We start from the raw sequence: 21,831 nt of genomic DNA on the forward strand, positions 1-21,831 counted from the left end.
TTCTGTTGTACTACTCTGAGGGATGTGATATTTGCGGAATGGTACTTCGCGAATGTTATATCAACGACTGGCATACTACAACATGCAGTGGTATGCAGGGTCACCACAGCGTGGGCTCGCCGGATGGATGAAGGGCCAAATCCGGACGAAAACGAGGAACCGGGGGCGCGACTGGGCCGAATTACGCCGTCCGGATGGAAAAAACGCTCGCCGGGGGCCTCGACGGGGGCACGAGTGGAGATGCTCTTATCACAGGTATTACTAGCTACTCAAGATTCATATAATACTCATCGTTGCACTTGCACACTAAACCTCCGGTTAAGGGCTAACACTACAACTGTATGTGACGACTGTATGTTAAGCCGGCGGCACTGTTGCTACAAGCTTACACACTTCAAGCTACAGAGAGCACGTATCTCAGCTCCCTTGCTCTGCTCCTCTTCGTGCATGCAAGCGGCTTCATCCCCGTCTAATTTCCACACTGCATGCAGATATGATCCCTATCTTCTATTTTCTGCTGAATCTGATCAGGGCATCATTTTGCTTTTTTGCCCAATTCAGAGAACTCATCTAGGAGTAGTTATATCAAGCAAGCACCTACATATAAATCGATGCAACACATAACCATGAGGACGCTCATGAGAGAACATTTCGGTGATTGGCACTTAACACCATTTGACACTCGGGTTGCATCCGTACTTGCATCAACAAGGCAAGATCGATTCCTAAACAGCTAAACTGGATTGATTAGTTTCTTTAGCCAATGCAAAACCGACACAATAAACTTGACAACATCAAGTATTTCACGAGCATTATGCGAGATGATAATCAGTAGAGACACCTGAGCCTACGAACTTTCGAGCTCGGTGGCGACTCTCAGTTTCGGCATCTTTCAAGCTTGCCCACTTTCTCTCCAAGGGCTGCCACTTGCCGGTGCAACAGATGCAAGAACAGTCCAACAAGTAAAGCCTTCAACATCAGGATCCTCTCGAGTTGCGCCACAACGTCTTTTCAATGTCCTGCAGCTTTTAGAGCACAAACTGCACAGCCTCCTCGTCGCTGCACTGCTCCAGAGAGTTGAACAGCTCAAAGAAATACAACACATTAGGAGGCCGGGTTGAAAATTGAAAGCGGTGAAGCCACCCACAGGCAAGCAAGTTATGTGGGGTTGAAACAGTTTGAGGTTCGGAAGTGTGCTTGGTTTTAATCTGTACTTCGATTGAAGGATAACATGATTGATTTTATAAGTAACTCACAACTGGGAAGAAACCCAGAAAACTAAATTTCCCTGCAGGTGGACAATGAGCTGAGGGTTTAAAGCTACTCTGCACCTTCTGGGCCTATTACAGATGCAAGAAATTGAGTGACTTAGTGAGTGACACAGCTGAGCTCACTTTATTTACAGACATGTATCGACTTTGATTAAAACTAACATGTACGACATAGAGGAAGAGTAATACCACACTGCACCCATGATGTGCAATGATAGGGCTCAAGGGGGATACGTTCTACTCAACGATGAGGAAAAAACGGCCAACATTTCATCTGGAAGAAAGAAAGGAAATATAGCAAAGGTAGTCATAGAATGCAAGCAACAGGTTAAGAGAATACTAATGTCCTGACGACATTTCCCTTATTGGTGATAACAGAAATCTATGTAGCAATGCTCTGGCCATCGACCCTTTCGCTGAGTTGTAACAGATGATCGACCAACAAGGACATATTTCAAGACAAGCAACAGATCCGAAGAGATAAAATATCCTTAGCAATAACATGCACCATCACAGACGCTTTGGGCAACATCACCTCGAGGCTCAAGCGAACACACATCGATCTTGGCCGTCATCGGTGGATGTAGGGATAGGAATCATCGTGAGTGGACGAATGTGTGGTGTCTAATGACCTCTCCCAGCTGAAGACTGCACAAACATGGCAACACACTATAAGTTTGGTTCTGAGATGACCTGATTTATATAGACATCGAGTTCAGATAGTTCCATTAGCATTTTTTAAGAAGTAACATGCATGCAACTTGACCGAGTATCTTGTTTTATTTTATTTTGCAGGATCGAGCTTCTTGTTAACAAGATCTTTAAGCCAAAAATATTCATTAACCATCAGAGGAAATAGTCTTCTGATTAAACTGGTTTGAAGATGAGAGCATGTTGTTTCCATCAGCAGTTATTCAGTTAATGAGAAGAAAATCAAACCCACCAGGCATTTAGCAAGATGGTGCAGCATCGTTGGTACCATGACGATGTTTGGATTCTGTTAACAGCAATTATAGAGTAACTAGTTTAGGTGAACTTTGACAACCATATTGAAATATGTCAGCTTGCAGTTCACTCGCTAAAGTAATTGGGTTCTGAATATAGATAGATAAAGGTTGTGATAAGATATAATTGATATGTTAACTACAGCATACATCTTATAAGGTGGTTCTTTCCTTTCAATATTAGAACAAGTAGGAAGACTGAAGAAAGACAAAGCCAGAATCGCAATAGTTAACTTACGACAATGTTTTGATCGTATGGGCTTGAAGGTAAATTTCTCAGGACCTATGCCGCACATACTCAACCTCTTCAAGATTTCATGAGCCCTCTCATTGATCTCTTTGTTCATTTTGCGAGGGAATTCAATGATTACCACCTTAAGGTGAGGACATGTAAATGATTCTGTCAGATCATGGTTTCCTTTGGCCCCTGCTGCATTGAAGTGGTGCCGCTACATGATACAATATATTTTAGTGAGATCAACAGAATATGCATGATACATTTTACAATACAGCGACATCACATTTACAGGGAACAAATACCTTATCCTTATGAAGCTGTAGAGTGAGCTTCTCAAGAATAGGCGAGTGCTGGAGAATGCAAACTAGTGCACTTGGGTCAACAGCTGCACACCACTCATTTAGTAACAGAGTTTTTAAATTGCCAAATATGGGGCAGTATTCCAAATCTCTTCTGTAGATAAACTGGACAAATTGCATAAGAACAAAAGTCAGAGATTTCATTTCCAAGATGAAGTCATATGATGAAACAACTGAAGTTATTAGTATCTTTGGGGAGATATTCTAGATTCAAAAGTAATTAGGCGAAGAAAAACTACTTATAAATCCCTGATGCTATTCGAATCAACATATCGAAGAGTCTACTTATACAGAAACGAATAGTTTGAGGGCACAAATCAACATATCTACTTCAAGGGCTTGATTGGACAAAGCATAGTAATTTGATGGCTTGAGGTGCTGGTTTTTCTTAGAAAAAGGTAAATGCTCCGCTCCAACTAAAGCCTAGAAAATTGATCAGGTCCTCAAGTCTTAAACCTGAATAACAAAATATTAAATTTCTAAGTTGCAGGTTAAAAGATCCAATACTATCAACCACATAGTAAGAATAATATACTCCCTCCGTCCCATAAAGGATGTCTTAGATTTTTATAAATTTGCTAAATTTAGACAACTCTAAGACATCTTTTATGGGGCATAGGGGGTATATCATAATCATCACTAAATCATGGTACTGAAGATAAGTAACTTGTTTAAGTATGTGTTTATGCACATCAAGAGATGGACAGTGATAAGAAACCACTTGACAGCAAAAACAACGATAAGAGATGGTAGTAAGTAGTACTTCATATGCCTACCACTTTAGAGTGAGCTATCAACTCCAGATGGATAGCATTTGACAAGCCATTCAGAAGCACACTCCGACAATGACCAACAGGGTAACCATAGCAACCTTGACAGTCTTGATTACCACAATTCTGTACCCTAGGATCGGTAACGTCACAAGTATCACCACAGTCATCATTAAGCCTCACGAATGCTGTCTCTAGCAGCGGCATGCTTTCAAGCACAGGAGTATCCTGAATGAAATCGCTAAGCTGCAGCGAAACAAGACTTGGAGCACAGATTTCAGTGCGGGGGCCACAAGAACAGGCAGCAAAGGCACAGTACCATGTGAGCCGCAGCCGCTTTAGCGATCTGGAGGAGATCCTGTGCACCGCCATACTGCAATGATCCATCTTGAGATCCTCCAGCAATGGACAGCTCGAGAAATCAAGGCACGGTTCGGAGTCAACAAGTGCACTGCACAATTCTAGGTCGACATCATACAGATTTAGCGTCGTCAGGCGCTGGGAGGCGAGAGGCACGGTGAGGTCTAAATTGCGGATATTACCGGCGATGACATGAAGCGTCCGAACCTTGCAGAGTAGAGCATACTGGATCCACAAATTGGCGTACGGGTAAGGATCATCATCGTCCTCGTCGTAATTCAGGTAGTCGACCTTGGAGCGGTAGGCCCTGATCTCGCACTTGTCCAGAGGTACGTGGCCGCGCGCGGAGGACGAGCAGGTGGTTGACGAACTTGCTGAAACCCCTGGGTTCGAAGCCCTCGGAATCCTCCGACGAAGCGACGAGGCGCAAGCTGGGCATTTTCGTCCAGAGGTGGCGCCACTCGCGGGAGAGAGTGCCCGCCCGCACGGCCTCACCCACGGGCAACAAGGTCAGCAAGCGTAGCCGGAGGTCGAGGGGGAGTGCGCTGATTCGATCCTCGCCGCTCGCCGCAGCCCTACTCGACATTTCGTCGAACAGGGAGCGGGCGAAGCTATGCGTGAGGCGATGGTGACCAGAGGCAGAAACCCGAGTGCGACGGGGATGAAACCACCTCTAGATTGACGATGGTAGGGATCTCTGGCCGCCGGCGCCGGCAGCCCGCAAGAGGTGCTCCGGTGCACGGAGACGGAGAGAGCAAGGCGACTCCGCTGCTCACTCACAGACTCGCTGTAGTAGACCAGAATGCAGCTTTGTATGAGACGTAAATAGTGAAAGGCGCCATCGAGTCGACGCAGCGGAAAAATGATTATGTGCGAGTGTGTGGCCCATGTGTACTGAGGCAGGGGTTGCAAGTTACGAGTGAACAGAAAAAATAACTCCTAAGGGCATCTCCAACGGCACGACGCAAACGGTTGCTGCCACGCAGACCGGCAATATGCCCGCACTCTGCTTCAGCGGGACGACGTATAGTGTCCGGGCAGTCCGCAGAGACGCAAACGTGGCGCAAAAATACGGCACGTTTGCGTCTCCGCGGACGTTTGCGGTTGCGCCGAGCTTCCGCTCGCTTCTCCCACGGACCCACTTGGCAGCGACCCTGGCTCGAGTCGGCGCAAATTAAGCACACAACAACTGTCGGGGAGGGCAACCGCCGGAGTGGCAACCACGCGGATCGATGCACGAACCGCTGGAATGGAGCGTCGAACCACCACGGAAGAGCAACTGCAACCATCTTCGTTATACGCGCCGCCATTAATCCCCGCTCAATAAGATCCATGTGCATGCGCTAATTCATCTCCAACCGGCCAGCCATTCATCTTCATCTCCAACACCGGTGTGCCACCTGCGTGATGCCATGAGCAACCTATCGTTGCCATCGGACACCGACGGCGAGGGGAAGCCCCCGGGATGGCGGCATTGGTGGGATAGAGCTGCCACGCCGAGCAGCTCTAGCTCCCCGCCGATGGAGGGCGAGGAGGAGGGGGAGGCCGTCGCCAACGACGGCCATGATGAGGAGGGGGACGCCGTTGGCCACGACGGCCAGGACGAGGAGGAGGAAAAGGAAGAGGATTCATATGCAAGGTTTGACACGGCTGGAGGCGGAGGAGGCAGCCAAGGAGGCGGTGGCAAGGAAGGAGGCAAGGGCGTAGGCGGAGGCTCATCATCCGTTAACCGACGACGAGGAAGACCCCAATGACCACTCATCGGAGGGGGACTCAAGCTCGTCGGACGCGTCGACCGCCAGTACCTCTTCGAAGGAGGTGACGAGCAGGAAGCGCGTCCGTGAGGATGACGAGACGGAGGCCTTCAAACAAGAAGTAGCTAGTTTAAAAATTTGTATGTTTTTGCAGTTTGTATATTTATTTTGTTTGAACTTGTTACACTAAATTCAAAATATCAATTCTACTTAGAAATGTGAGGATAACGATTTATACTTCGCATGGCATGATCAAACACTCGTTGGAGATACTTCGCATAGGCAGCCGCTGGAAGCAATTTGGGAAGGGGTTCATGCAAATTTTAACCAAAGAAGTATCTCCAAAATATCAGAAATGCGTCGGGCCGCTGGGTTGCCCATGACGCAAACGAGCGATTTGCGCCTAGCGACTATTTCAGCGTCCGCGGGCCGACGCAAACGGACACGCGCAGATAATTTGGACGTCCGAAATACGTGTTGTGCTGTCTGTTGGAGGGTCGCTGTCAGCTCAAAAGCATGTCGTTGCTAGAGACAGCGTTCGGGAGTAAATTACATAAATCTAACACAATTGAAGCAGTGGTAATTTTTTCTAAAAACTACCACTTCTGAGACATAGCGTTACAAATCAAGCTAATTCTTGTATAACGACATTTTAACTAACTAGTGAGCCCTATCTGTCAGTGCTGAGTTGGCGATACTGGTGGAGAAGAAGATGAGCTAGATGTGGAGCCCAAGTGTGAGCCTCACATCTTTCTCCTTTTTTCGATAAATGGAATATATTAATATCGAAAGATATCAATTACACCTAGCCTTTGCAACAACGCACCGTCCTAATAACAATACGGATGCATATAACCAAAAAAGAGAAAAGAAACTAAGAAAAAAGATTCCCGCCACAACATTTCGGTCCTAGCTACAACAATACAACCACCATCATGATAACACATGAACTCCAGACTCTTCAAAAGCGACGCCTCCAAGAAAGAAACGGTGCACCAACACCGTCGTCGTCCGATCAAAGGTGTTAGGTTTTCACCTTGAAGATAGTTCGCGCATTCAAAACAATGCATTGGACAAGGTTATTGCCCGACACAACCAAGTAAGGCCAGATCTTGGATTTTCATCCTGAATGGAAGGACTCTGAACTTCAACTGTGTTGCCGCCCCCACTTTCATAATGTTGTTGCAAGCCCAGAACACCAAGCAAGTTCCTCACTAGCGCATAGACTTTGACCTCCATTGCTAGACCTCCGAATCCGGCCATCATGATATTCTCCTCCCCCGACTTCACCCAAGACCAAAGTCAATGTATGGCAAGAAAGAACAAAGCTTCGTGTTGCTCCCTCCGAAACCAAATGGTCGGAATAAACGCATGGGTGCGCACGACCGAATACCACCCTGTCCGGCAAACTCCAGGCAATATGTGCACTGTTACATTCGCCGGTGGTGCCTTCTGAAACTCAACACTCCGGCCAGATCAAAAAAGGACACACTCAGGCAGATCTTCATCTTCGCGCAAGACGAACCCTAGGACAACCACCTTTATTCAAGCAGCTGCGCCAACAACCCCCACGCCATCGGCCGGCAGCAGAGGAGGAGACGACGTGCCGCGATCGAGGAAGGCAACCTGCTCGGCTACAGGCGTAGTGGGATCGGCCCAAGCAGCCGAACCGGCCCAGAGCAAAATGCCACTGCCACCGGAAACCCGCCGCTGCCGTAGGCCACCGCCGGCTGCCACACCTCCGCGCCTCCCACCGCAAACCCTCCACTGCAGATCACCCAAACCCGCCGACACCTCGCCCTCCTCCCCCCTCCCTCCCCCCCCACCCGCCCGGCCGCGAGCCGTACGTGCCCTCCCCTGCCCTCCGCCTTTGGCGAGAAGGGTGCCGCCACCGCCGGCGAAGGCAGCGGCAGCGGTCAGGCGGGGCCGGAGAGGAGCGGACTGGAGGCGGCGATGCGGATCCTCCGGGATCACCCGGGCAGGGGCGACCCGGAGGTTAGGGGGAGACCCCAATCTTTAATAGCATCACATATTTCCCCTATTCTTCTTATTCATTCTCTAAAAAAAAATTCTCTCCTTTTTTCTTGGCGTTGACGGCGGTTTTTTCTCTCCTTTTTTCCTTGGCCTCCCGCCCGACGACGACCGCCTCGAAAGGTTAAGGACGCGCCGCTTTGCCGTGGCTGTAGCGGTGGTGTTGCGTGCAGCCGGCCGCCGCGTATGGTGCGGGCCTCGAGGTGAACCAGACGAGCCGGGCGGAGCTGACACTGGTGTGGCGTGGAAGCCGGACGCGCCAAGCACGTGCAGCAGCCGGGGCCGGCGATCCAAAGGTGGCGCCGGTGCGAGCGGGGGTGCAGCGAGCGGCGTCGATGGTGATGCGCAAGTGCAGGGCGAGGCGGGCGAGCGGCATGACGCGGCCGGCGGGCACGACCCAGGCGGTGCTGCCGCGCGGTGTTGCCTGCAGCTTGCTCCCCAGCCCCTTGGCGTCGCACGGCTTGGCCGCTGCTTTGGTGCGCGCGTGTGCTCACTGGCTGCTTTTGCCATTGCCTTGCGCGTTGCTCGTTGCCTGCTAGCTGCTTTTGTTGCTTAGGTAGGCATTGGCTGCTGCGTGTGCGGGAGAGGTCCAGAACGTGCAGGCCGCGGCTCGGCCGGGCGGCGCTGCTGCCGCGCGCGAGCGTTGGTGCCGTGCGCCGTTGTAGCTTTGCTGCTGCCTGGATGCGCGAACATACACGTAGGTCGTTGGCCTGCTGCTCGCGTGTGCGCAGACGAGGGAGAGCGCTTTGGGCAGCTTGCGTCCGCCGCGAGGTGATGCTGCTGCTGCACAGTGCACACGCGCGCATGGCTGAGAACGGCGCCAGCTCGGTGGTGCTGACGCGGGCATAATGGGGCGCAGCAGGACGGCGCGAACGGCGGTCACGCGAGGCCCTCGGCGCGCCAGAAGTTGGCTCGCCCTTGACGACATGCCGGCGCCACAGTGCAGGTGCAACATCAACTGGAGGAGGGTGCCAGCTTCGCCGTCTCCACTACTTCCTCCGTGAACGCTGCTGCGGGAGGAAGACCCCCGAGCCGGCGACGAAGCGCTGGGAGGCGGCGCTGGCCTCGATCCGGTCGGCGGTGCTGGCTGTGGTGGCGCGCGTCGCCGGCACGGGCGCAGGCCGATGGGGTCGAGAGTCACCGGCACCATCTTGGCCGGCGCCGCGGCCGCGTGCACCTCGCCCTGCAGACGGACCCTGGCGCGCCGCCGGCGCTCAGAAGCTAGGTAGAGGAGGAAGAAGAGAGGGGGAAGATGATGGTGTGACAGGTGGGCCCCACGTCTAGTCAGCATGTGCTGTCAACTTAGCCTGGTAAATGGGCCCTACCGGTCAGGAAAGCTACTAAAACACGATTAATTTAGAATCAATCCTATTTGTAACTCCACGTCCTAGAAATTATCATTTTAAGCAAAAATTTCACTACTGTTCTAATTGTGGTAGATTTATGTAATTTACTCTCGGCAACCTCCGTGACAAAAAAAATATTGTCCATCGCGACCCTATACTCTCCAATTTAGCCAGGCAATTAAGAATATGTGACACTAGCTCCGGCGACCTCCGTCCCATTCCCAATGGTCACTCGTGTGTTTGCAGGAAGGACAAATAAGGCACAAGTTTGTTAAAAATAATATACAGTACATTAAATCAAAAAAATTAATTATACTTTTGCCACTAATTTTTTAATTAATCGCTGACGTTTTTGTGGCCGCGTAATAGAAAATATTGTGGATAGGTAGCTAGTGTGACAAACTCACAATCATAGACTCACACTCACATTTCTTTTGCAACCCGTAGGCTAGCACACAATAAGTAAGGACCTTTTTGTTGTGGCTTTTTTTGGCTTTTTGGCTTATGTGCTTTTTTGGCTTTTGGATTTTGGAAGCTAAGCTTTTGGGTTTTGACTTCCAAAATCCAAAAGCCAAAAAAGACCTATTTAGGTGCTTTTTTTTTGCCAAAGCCAAAAAACAAAAAAAAAACCACAACAAAAGGGCCCTGAAAGAGTTCTTGAAGGCCTCCTGTGCAAAATGGGATTCGAGAGGAATTGGGCACTCACATATGAGGTGGCGCAGATAAATGGTTCGCTCAATGAGGAAATCACTCCTATGAGAGCATTAAGACAAGGGGATCCTTATCCCCTTATCTCTTCCTTTACCTAGCTGATGTAGGATAACGTTGCATAGAAAACAAAAAATTTCCTACCGCGAACACGCAATCCAAGCCAAGATGCAATCTAGAAGACGGTAGCAACGAGGGGATATCGAGTCTCACCCTTGAAGAGATTCCAAAGCCTACAAGATGAGGCTCTTGTTGCTGCGGTAGACGTTCACTTGCCGCTTGCAAAAGCGCGTAGAAGATCTTGATCACGATCGCTTCCGGCGCCACGAACGGGCAGCACCTCCGTACTCGGTCACACGTTCGGTTGTTGATGAAGACGACGTCCACCTCCCCGTTCCAGCGGGCAGCGGAAGTAGTAGCTCCTCTTGAATCCGACAACACGACGGCGTGGTGTCGGTGGTGGTGGAGAAATCCGGCGGAGCTTCGCTTAAGCGTGCGGGATGTGGTGGAGGAGAGAGAATGCTAGGGTTTGGGGAGAGAGGGGGGTTGGGCGCCAGCCCTCTAAGGGGTGCGGCCAAGGCTGAGGCTTGAAGTAGTCAGCCCCCTCTCCTATGCCCCTCATTATATAGGTGGAAGCACCAAGAGTTCTAGTCCAAGTCTTCGAATAAGACCCCAACACTAAAACCTCCCATATGTGGGAAACCTACTCAAGGAGGAAGTCCTACCCAAGGTGGGACTCCCACCTTTCCTTGAGGTGGGTTGGCCGGCCACCCTAGGGGAGTCCACCTTGGACTCCTCCCTTTAGGGTTGGCTGGTCATGCAAGGTGGAGTCCCTCCGGGACTCTACTTTCCATGGTGATTTCTTCCGGACTTTTCTAGAACCTTCTAGAACCTGCCATAAATGCACCGGATCATTTCCAAACTTGGAATATGACTTCCTATATATGAATCTTATTCTCTGGACCATTCCGGAACTCCTCGTGATGTCCGGGATCTCATCCGGGACTCCGAACAAATATTCGAACTCCATTCCATATTCAAGTTCTACCATTTCAACATCCAACTTTAAGTGTGTCACCCTACGGTTCGTGAACTATGCGGACATGGTTGAGTACTCACTCCGACCAATAACCAATAGCGGGATCCGGAGATCCATAATGGCTCCCACATATTCAACGATGACTTTAGTGATCGAATGAACCATTCACATACGATACCAATTCCCTTTGTCACGCGATATTTTACTTGTCCGAGGTTTGATCTTCGGTATCACTCTATACCTTGTTCAACCTCGTCTCCTGACAAGTACTCTTTACTCGTACCGTGGTATGTGGTCTCTTATGAACTTATTCATATGCTTGCAAGACATTAGACGACATTCCACCGAGAGGGCCCAGAGTATATCTAACCGTCATCGGGATGGACAAATCCCACTATTGATCCATATGCCTCAACTCATACTTTCCGGATACTTAATCCCACCTTTATAACCATTCAATTACGCAGTGGCGTTTGATGTAATCAAAGTACCTTTCCGGTATAAGTGATTTACATGATCTCATGGTCATAAGGACTAGGTAACTATGTATCGAAAGCTTATAGCAAATAACTTAATGACGAGATCTTATGCTACGCTTAATTGGGTGTGTCCATTACATCATTCATATAATGATATAACCTTGTTATTAATAACATCCAATGTTCATGATTATGAAACTAATCATCCATTAATCAACAAGCTAGTTTAAGAGACATACTAGGGACTTCTTTGTTGTCTACATATCACACATGTACTAATGTTTCGGTTGATACAATTATAGCATGACATATAAACATTTATCATAAACATAAAGATATAAATAATAACCACTTTATTATTGCCTCTAGGGCATATCTCCTTCAGTCTCCCACTTGCACTAGAGTCAATAATCTAGTTTACATTTGTAATGATATAACACCTTGGCCTTCTGGTGTTTTATCATGTTTTGCTCACGGGAGAGGTTTTAGTCAACGGATCTGACATGCTCAGAAACGTATGTATTTTGTAATTCATTTGCGTCTCAACGCATCACTCATTTCCAAATGAGTCGACATTAAATATGTTTGGTCTTCTGGTGGAACCTTAATTCCGCGGTCTGAAATATGTCACTAATATTGTCATACACAATATAGCTTCAAAGTTCTGACACTATCGGAACTACACCAAGTTCTCAAAGAACCTTTTGACTTAACATCCTTTGTCATTGTCAAAACAATGACATACTCTGCCTTCTTTCGTAGAATCCGTCACAATATTTAGAACTCTTCTAAATCTAGCATAGACAACTTCTATCTCATTGTGCTACCTTTTAAACAACACTTCGTCTAATTTGAGATTGAAATTATATTTTATATGTGACAAAACCAATATCGGTGTAACACCTTACAACGATTTGTTTGTCATTTCCTCATACAAAACTATATATATATATATCCTTAGTTCTTCTAAAGTACTCAAGGATATTCTTACTGTTGTCCAATGATCATCATATGAATCATTCTGGTATATGCTCATAACATTTTATAGCACATGATATCTGATTGTGTACACATTATTCGTGATCTATAATCACTCATGTGTTTTTACTCATTGAGTGTCAGATACACTCAAGTCTTGTTAAACCTTCACATGACAAGAACATTTTCTTAATTTTTCTATATTGAACTACTTCAATATCCATCATATGTACTTTGACTTAAACTTATTTATGTGTTTCAATCTATCTTCATAGATCTTGACACTAAATTTGTTTCGATCCATATCCTTTCATTGAAGTTAATTCTCAATGAAACCTTTTTAATCAAGTATATAATTACATCATTTATAACCAACTATATGTCACCTACATAAAGTATTATAAATGTGTCTTAGCGCTCCCACTTAATTTCTTGCAAATGCAAGCCTCTTCATCGTCTCCGATGAAATCAAAAACTCTTTGACTATTTCATCTGGTGAAGATTCCAACTCCGCAATACTTACTTCATCCAATTGAAGTTCGTATACCTATCTAGTATTCCACGGACCAGCAAAACTTTTGGTTGTATCTTGTATACACCTTTAATACATACTTCTGATAAGTAATGTATTTTGCCATCCTACTAGCATATCTTATAAAAAATATGTAGTGATTACTAGAATAATCCACATAGACTATAAGCATTGCTACGGAAGATCTAATCTTATCGTATTCAACTCTTTGAACTTTGTCGTAAACAATTTTTCGATAAGTCAAGCTTTCTTCAAGGATATTTCATCCAAGTCTATCAATTTCATAGATCCATTTACTTTCATAAAGTATTCATCTATCTTGGATTTCATGGCGCATGGCCATTTTAACGGAGTCGAGCCCATCATAACTTCTTTGTTTTGTAGTTGGTTTATCATTGTTCAAAATCAATCCTTTGTCCACAAATCATTTATTTGATCACAAAGTAAACCATACCTACAAAGGTTCAATATGTACTTCGATCTCCATGGCTAAAACACTTTGTAGTCATGAGAGCCATGATCGTCGTGGCCGCTTCCGAAACCAATTCCGATGCTGCGCTACTCGATCATTATGCTCAGGTTCATAAACCTTATCAAATTATATTGTCCTCCCACTCAAAAACTTCACTCGAAACAATTTCTCGGAAATAAGAAACATTGACAAACACTTTTGTCTTTGTCTTGTGGGAAGAATTCCCAATTAAATCTCTGGGATAACCAACAAAGACATTCATCCGATTTTGGTTGACTATTAGGGTTTATACCCATGCCATAACTTGTATGGTGTCATTTCAACGGATCATTATGATGCTCTATTCAGTGTAAAGCAGTAGTCTCTAAAGCATAATCCACAAAAATATAATGGCATTAATATTTTATCTCATCATTGACCCAACTAGGTTTGGATACATCTCTCGGATACTTCATCATCACTATGATACTCCAAGAAATGTGAGTTGTAGAACAATTTCATAACTCTCTTAGATGTTCGCTAAAATTCGTAATTCAAATATTTCCTCCATGATCCAATCATAGATATTTGATTTTTCTATTACGATGATTTCCACTTCATGCTGAAATTTATTTGAATCCTATTCAAATGTTTCAAACTTTTCCTTATTGAATATATCCATATATATACTCAATTCATTGTTTGAAAGTCTTTATGAAGTAGAAGAATCTTCCGCACACAACTATGCCCAGTGAACCACATATATCATTATGCATGTTTTCACTAAGTTAGTTGCCCGTTCAATTCTTCGGCCTATGAACGGTATTTCAGTCATTACCTTTTTAGAAAAGATTTTGCAAGTGCCAAACGATTCAACAAATCGAATGACTCCAAAAATCCATTTGCATGGAGTTCCTTCATGCGTTCCTTTCTAACATGACCTAAATGGCGGTTCCACAAATAAGTGGAATTCAAATCATTTGCCTTATGGCATTTTAGCGTCAGTGTTATGTATGTGTGTTTCACCATTAAGATTTATAATAACTTATCCATCATACATGGAGTAATGTCATAATTTGAACAATTCATTGTTTTCATTTGACCAGAGCAAAATAACAATTATTAAGTTCTTTATTATAAATTCTAAGGGCTAGATAGAATGCCAACGATGAACATAATAACTCTTTATTTTTGTTCCAGACGTGCATTCCTATCATATTCCTTGTCGATCACTTAGGCCATTGTATTCTTGTATTGCGTTGTTTTGTATGACACTTCATACCAACCAATATGGTACTAATACCCAAGAATTTCATTATGTGACTTAACTAGGAATACAACCATAACATGTATATCATTTATATACACCTGAGCTAGACTTTCTAGTCTTTTCTTTTCTTTTTGCCAAAATATCTTTTGCAGTTTCTCTTTTAGCTTTCCTCATTATTCAGAAAAACACTTCAACATCAATAACTTCTAGGTTTGTTGGTCTAATACTAATAACCTTGAGGTTCTTACTTTGAAGTTGATCATCATATGACAAGAGTTCTAGATTTCACTTATTAGTAACTTTGTAATACGATGAACAATTTCACTTCATAATTTTATCCATCAATTCATGACAACTTTTTGAGACCATGTCTGTACATGCTAGGCTCATAAAGTTTAACCTTAGTATTCGCATGTGCAAATCTGGCTTGCACCCGTTGTATGCACACGTAGAATCTATCACACCCGATCATCACGTGATGCTTCGAAACGACGAGTCTTAGCAACGGTGCATACTAAGGATGATAACTTCATGGATACGCGAATATTATTAGTGCCCCAATAGTTGGAGGATTGTGACGCCTGGCATCTTCAACCTTCATACATTCCCATAAAACTTATGAGTTTATGTAGTCTCACCAAATTATATTCTATCATCTTGCAATAAGGTCTTAGATATCACATATATCTCATACCTTGATTATTTCTGAAAACTAAATTTTCAGCTCCTTACTTTTCAAACAAATTTTAACTTCAAGTTTGATGGAGACAAGATAACTTTAGGTACTAATTGAAACCATAGCTCTTTGACTCAACAATATGAGGTTTACTAAAAGTTTGCAATAGGACTTAATCAATTCTTGATTCTTTAACAATACGGTACCAATCCGTAAAGTTTCTTTTCAGATTTTAACGAGTATTTCTATCTCAATAATAAGACTAGCGCATGGTAGAAAAACGGATGCCAATACTACAAAATTAATTCAAAATACTACTCAGACTATGTTTATGATAATTAGTTCATGTTTTAATCTAATTACTAATGAACTCCCACTTAATACAACATCCCTCATAGTTGTTAAGTGGTACACGATCCAAATCCACTACACCAAAACCGATCATCACGTGAGATGATGTAGCTTCAATGGTGAACATCAACATGTTGATCATATCATCCATATGACTCGTGTTCAACCTTTCGGTTTCCGTTGTCCCGAGGCCATGTCTGTACATGCTAGGCTCGTCAAGCAAACCCAAGTATTCCGCGTGTGCAACATGGCTTACACCCGTTGTATGTGAACGTTGAATCTATCACATCCGATCATCACGAGATGCTTCGAAACAATGAACTGTACAACGGTGCATACGAGGGGAGAACACTTTATTATCTTGATATTAATGTGAGGGATCATCTTATAATGCTACCGTCGCGATCTAAGCAAAATAAGATGCATAAAGGATTAACATCACATGCAGTTCATATGTGATATGATATGGCCCTTTTGTCTTTGTGCCTTCGATCTTCATCTCCAAAGCACGGACATGATCTCCATCATCAACGGGCATGATCTCCATCATCATCGGCGTAGCGTCAAGGTCCATGGCGCCGTCTTCATGGTTGTTCACCTCATGTAGCAACTATTACAACTACTTTGAAATACTACTCAACATGAAATATAAAGACAACCATAAGGCTCCTGCCGGTTGCCACAATACAATAATGATCATCTCATACATATTCATCATCACATCATGGCCATATCACATCACCAAACCCTGCAAAAACAAGTTAGACGTCTCTAATTTGGTTTGCATATTTTACGTGGTTTAGGGTTTTCGAGAGAGATCTAATCTACCTACGAACATGAACCACAACGGTGATACTAATGTTGTCAATAGAAGAGTAAATTGAATCTTCACTATAGTAGGAGAGACAGACACCGCAAAGCCTCTTATGCAATACAAGTTGCATGTCGAACGAGGAACAAGTCTCATGAACGCGGTCATGTAAAGTTAGTCCGGGCCGCTTCATCCCACTATGCCACAAAGATGCAAAGTACTCAAACTAAAGATAACAAGAGCATCAACGCCCACAAAACCATTGTGTTCTACTCGTGCAACCATCTATGCATAGACACGGCTCTGATACCACTGTAGGATAACGTTGCATAGAAAACAAAAATTTTCCTACCGCGAACACGCAATCCAAGCCAAGATGCAATCTAGAAGACGGTAGCAACGAGGGGATATTGAGTCTCACCCTTGAAGAGATTCCAAAGCCTACAAGATGAGGCTCTTGTTGCTGCGGTAGACGTTCACTTGCCGCTTGCAAAAGCGCGTAGAAGATCTTGATCACGATCGCTTCCGGCGCCACGAACGGGCAGCACCTCCGTACTCGGTCACACGTTCGGTTGTTGATGAAGACGACGTCCACCTCCCCGTTCCGGCGGGCAGCGGAAGTAGTAGCTCCTCTTGAATCCGACAACACGACGGCGTGGTGTCGGTGGTGGTGGAGAAATCCGGCGGAGCTTCGCTTAAGCGTGCGGGATGTGGTGGAGGAGAGAGACCGCTAGGGTTTGGGGAGAGAGGGGGGTTGGGCGCCAGCCCTCTAAGGGGTGCGGCCAAGGCTGAGGCTTGAAGTAGTCAGCCCCCTCTCCTATGCCCCTCATTATATAGGTGGAAGCACCAAGAGTTCTAGTCCAAGTCTTCGAATAAGACCCCAACACTAAAACCTCCCATATGTGGGAAACCTACTCAAGGAGGAAGTCCTACCCAAGGTGGGACTCCCACCTTTCCTTGAGGTGGGTTGGCCGGCCACCCTAGGGAGTCCACCTTGGACTCCTCCCCTTTAGGGTTGGCTGGTCATGCAAGGTGGAGTCCCTCCGGGACTCTACTTTCCATGGTGATTTCTTCCGGACTTTTCTAGAACCTTCTAGAACCTGCCATAATTGCACCGGATCATTTCCAAACTTGGAATATGACTTCCTATATATGAATCTTATTCTCTCGGACCATTCCGGAACTCCTCGTGATGTCCGGGATCTCATCCGGGACTCCGAACAAATATTCGAACTCCATTCCATATTCAAGTTCTACCATTTCAACATCCAACTTTAAGTGTGTCACCCTACGGTTCGTGAACTATGCGGACATGGTTGAGTACTCACTCCGACCAATAACCAATAGCGGGATCCGGAGATCCATAATGGCTCCCACATATTCAACGATGACTTTAGTGATCGAATGAACCATTCACATACGATACCAATTCCCTTTGTCACGCGATATTTTACTTGTCCGAGGTTTGATCTTCGGTATCACTCTATACCTTGTTCAACCTCGTCTCCGACAAGTACTCTTTACTCGTACCGTGGTATGTGGTCTCTTATGAACTTATTCATATGCTTGCAAGACATTAGACGACATTCCACCGAGAGGGCCCAGAGTATATCTATCCGTCATCGGGATGGACAAATCCCACTATTGATCCATATGCCTCAACTCATACTTTCCGGATACTTAATCCCACCTTTATAACCATTCAATTACGCAGTGGCGTTTGATGTAATCAAAGTACCTTTCCGGTATAAGTGATTTACATGATCTCATGGTCATAAGGACTAGGTAACTATGTATCGAAAGCTTATAGCAAATAACTTAATGACGAGATCTTATGCTACGCTTAATTGGGTGTGTCCATTACATCATTCATATAATGATATAACCTTGTTATTAATAACATCCAATGTTCATGATTATGAAACTAATCATCCATTAATCAACAAGCTAGTTTAAGAGACATACTAGGGACTTCTTTGTTGTCTACATATCACACATGTACTAATGTTTCGGTTGATACAATTATAGCATGACATATAAACATTTATCATAAACATAAAGATATAAATAATAACCACTTTATTATTGCCTCTAGGGCATATCTCCTTCAGCTGAAAGCTTCTCCAAGCTGATAAAAAAACAGTCCTCAAGCATGACCTGAGGGAGTTCAGAATTTGCAGATACTCTCCAGGTGGCTCCCACCCTCCAAACCTGCGTTTATGCTGGAATCGTACAAGGTAAAGAGAAGGAACGCCCGCTCCAAGGTAACATCTCTAGCGTTTGCTTTTGTTGTAATTTTTTTTTCACCGGCTTTCTTTTCCTTTTTTTATTTTTCTTTTTTGTTCTCTCTTTTATTTACTTCAGTTTTTTTCTCATGTTTCCTTGTCAGTTTTTTTTGTTGCTTATTCTGCTTGCTTCTATGTGATAATATGAATTGTTTTATTTACATAATATGTGAATGTTTTCTTTAATCCTGCGAAAAATAATTCTGTATTGCATGATTCTTTTGTGTCACATGAACATTTGTAAAACTAGTGATCAATTATGTGAGTTGCACAAACTATTTTTGAACCACATTTTAATATTTTGCAAACAATTTTTTGAATTGGACGAAAATTCTAAGCCTCGCAAACATTTTTTAATCTCACGGTATGTTTGAACAACATGAAGATTTTGTGGATATCCTGAACAATTTTTAAACCTTGCAAACATATTTTTGAACTGTACGAACATTTTAAGGCTCGAGAACATTTTTGAAACATTGCCATCTTTTTGAATTGCATGAAATTTTGTTTGAATCTCGTCAATAATTTTTTAACCTTGCAAAAAAGAATTGAACCGTACAATTTTTTTTAAGGCTCATTGACATTTTTAAACCTCGACGTCTTTTTGAATTGCTTGAACATTTTGTGACTCCCACGAACAATTTTCAAACCTTACATACCTTTTTCTGAACCGGGCAACCATTTTTAAGGCTCGCGAGCATTTTTGAAACCTCTCGATCTTTTGAATTGCATGAACATTTTTTGAATCTTGTGAACAATTTTTAAACCTTGCAAATATGTTTTTGAATCGTACACACATTTTTAAAGCTTGTGAACATTTTTTAAACCTCATGGCCTTTTTGAATTGCTTGAACATTTTCTAAATCTCACAAAAATTTAAAACCTCGAAAACATTTTTCTGAACCGTACAAACATTTTTAAGGCTTGCAAACATTTTTGAAACCTCACGGTCTTTTTGACTTGCATGAACATTTTCTAAATCTCTCGAAGAATTTATAAACCTTGCAAACCTTTTTTAACTCGTACAAACTTTTTAAGACCCGTGAACAATTTTGAAACCTCGCGGTCTTTTTGAATTGCATGAACATTTTCTAAATCTCGTGAACATTATTAAACCTTGCAAAGATTTTTTTGAACCGTATGAACATTTTAAAGGCTCTCCAACATTTTTGAAACCTTGTGATTTTTAGAACTGCATTAATAGTTTTTGAATCCCATGAACGCTTTAAAACAAATTGTGAGCATGATTAAAAATGTGATTTATAAATTGTGAACATGTTTTAGAAATATGCCAACAATTTTTTTTAGAGAGTGGATTTTGTACACCCACGCATGGGTGTGGGTGTTTCCGTCACCGTTCATTGTGCTTTAAGATTCGGATAAAAAGAGGAGAGAGAAAGGAATCTTTCTATCTACCATGGTGGGCACGAATCTCGAGGAATAAATGAACGGTGATAGAAACACCCACACCCATGCGTGGGTGTACAAAAGTATTTCCGTTTTTTTTATATATCTTAACATATTTAATACGTGAATATATTTTCAATTTTGTGAACATAATTTGAATCTGTTCCTTTCTACTTAATCCACGGATAGTTTTTGATTTCACCTATTTATCGAAATTAAAAGATGTTTTTCCTTGCACAAAAAAATGAGTGATTTTAACCACATAAGATATGGAAAGCGAAACATTTTACAAGCTCGCGAACACGAACCCTAATCTACCGAAGCACTGAATAAGAGCATGTACAATAGTGATATCCTAGCAGTGCCACATAGGATAAACGCTGAGGTGGAGGAAAGAGAGAGATGAAAAAAGACTTTTCTTTTCTTAGCTAAGAAATCATCTATTAAGATTGATTTTGAGAAAGCCTTTGACAAGGTCAAATGGCCTTTCCTCTATCAATCAATGGAAGGCAAAGGGTTTCCATCCGAATGGATTGATTTAGTTATGAAAACAGTAACTAGTGGCAGGGTAGGGATCAATGTTAATGGTAATATTGGGGCTTACTTCTCTACTCACCAAGGAGTGAGGCAGGGAGACCCACTTTCCCCCATTCTTTTTGATCTTGCTGTAGATGTTTTTGTTGTCCTAGTTAAAAGGGCTCAAGAAGAAGGGCTGCTAAATGGGTTGGGTAAAGATCTTGTGGAAGGAGGCGTTGCCATTCTGCAATATGCAGATGACACCATTTTCCTACTAGAGGACAACCTTGACCAAGCCAGGAACCTGAAAATAATTCTCTGTCTTTTTGAACAAATGTCAGGACTGAAGATAAATTTTCATAAAAGTGATATTTATTGCCTAGGAGGGGCAGCTGAGAGAGAAAAAAGACTTTGAAAGAATCTTTACTTGCAAATCTGGTTCACTGCCAATGAAATATCTGGGGGTGTCAATAAACAAAAAAAGGCTGAAGAATTCATATTGGGACCCAACTGAAGGGAAAGTGAGGAATAAATTAGGTCCTTGGCAGGGGAAAATGTTGGTTATGGGAGGAAGGGTTACCTTAATCAACTCATCCTTATCAAGTGTTCCTCTCTATATGCTCTCCTTCTATAGGATACCAGTTGGTGTAAAGGAGAAGATAGATAGAATTAGGAACAATTTTTTATGGGATGAAACTGAAGGACACACGAAGTACCACTTAGTGAATTGGCAGACAGTATGTATGCCAAAAGATCAAGGGGGTTTAGGGATCTTGGACTTGGAGAAAATGAATATTGCTTTGCTAGCTAAGTGGATATGGAAACTTTTTAATGACGATGGGATTTGGCAAAAAATTCTCAGGAAAAAATATCTCCAGAAACAAACCTTGTGCCAGGCAGTCACCAAAAATGGAGACTCACACTTCTGGCAAGGTTTGATGGAGGTTAAAGCAAAATTCTGAAAAAATTGTAAAATTCAGATTGGAGATGGCTCAAGAAAAGCTTCTGGGAGGATCAGTGGATAGGCTCCCCTTGCCTAGCCAAAACCTTCCCCAGATTGTTTTTAGTCTCCATGAATAGAAATGTGATAGTTAAAGAAGTCTTTGAAATAGGAGTGGGGATGCTCAGGTTTAGGAGGGCAATGGTTGGGGAACTTAGAGAGCAATGGCTCAATTTAAAAAAGCGGTTGGAGGGG

At 43.8% G+C, this 21,831-nt stretch overlaps 1 protein-coding gene across 1 annotated transcript; it reads right to left on the reverse strand.

Moving 5' to 3' along the window:
• Nucleotides 1-1,418: 1,418 nt before the first annotated feature.
• Nucleotides 1,419-9,078, reverse strand: LOC124663990. Its single transcript, XM_047201612.1, has 7 exons — nucleotides 8,388-9,078; nucleotides 8,020-8,255; nucleotides 5,758-5,864; nucleotides 3,649-4,408; nucleotides 2,816-2,977; nucleotides 2,514-2,724; nucleotides 1,419-1,919 (listed from the first exon to the last, which is right to left on the reverse strand). The coding sequence occupies exons 1-7, from the start codon at nucleotides 9,076-9,078 to the stop codon at nucleotides 1,843-1,845; spliced, it is 2,244 nt and encodes a 747-aa protein (XP_047057568.1). The 3' UTR covers nucleotides 1,419-1,842.
• Nucleotides 9,079-21,831: the final 12,753 nt, after the last annotated feature.

The sequence above is a fragment of the Lolium rigidum genome, chromosome 6, assembly GCF_022539505.1.
Source record: "Lolium rigidum isolate FL_2022 chromosome 6, APGP_CSIRO_Lrig_0.1, whole genome shotgun sequence".
In the NCBI taxonomy this organism is placed as follows: Eukaryota; Viridiplantae; Streptophyta; class Magnoliopsida; order Poales; family Poaceae; genus Lolium; species Lolium rigidum.

Excerpts from the sequence above, each read along its gene's own strand:
- LOC124663990 (XM_047201612.1), bottom strand. The coding sequence starts at position 9,078 with ATGCTGACTAGACGTGGGGCCCACCTGTCACACCATCATCTTCCCCCT. Across the intron at positions 8,256-8,387 it reads GCCCGGCCGAGCCGCGGCCT|CGGCCAAGCCGTGCGACGCC; the intron begins GCACGTTCTGGA and ends GCACCAAAGCAG. Across the intron at positions 4,409-5,757 it reads GAGTCCCCCTCCGATGAGTG|GATTCCGAGGGCTTCGAACC; the intron begins GTCATTGGGGTC and ends GCTTCGTCGGAG.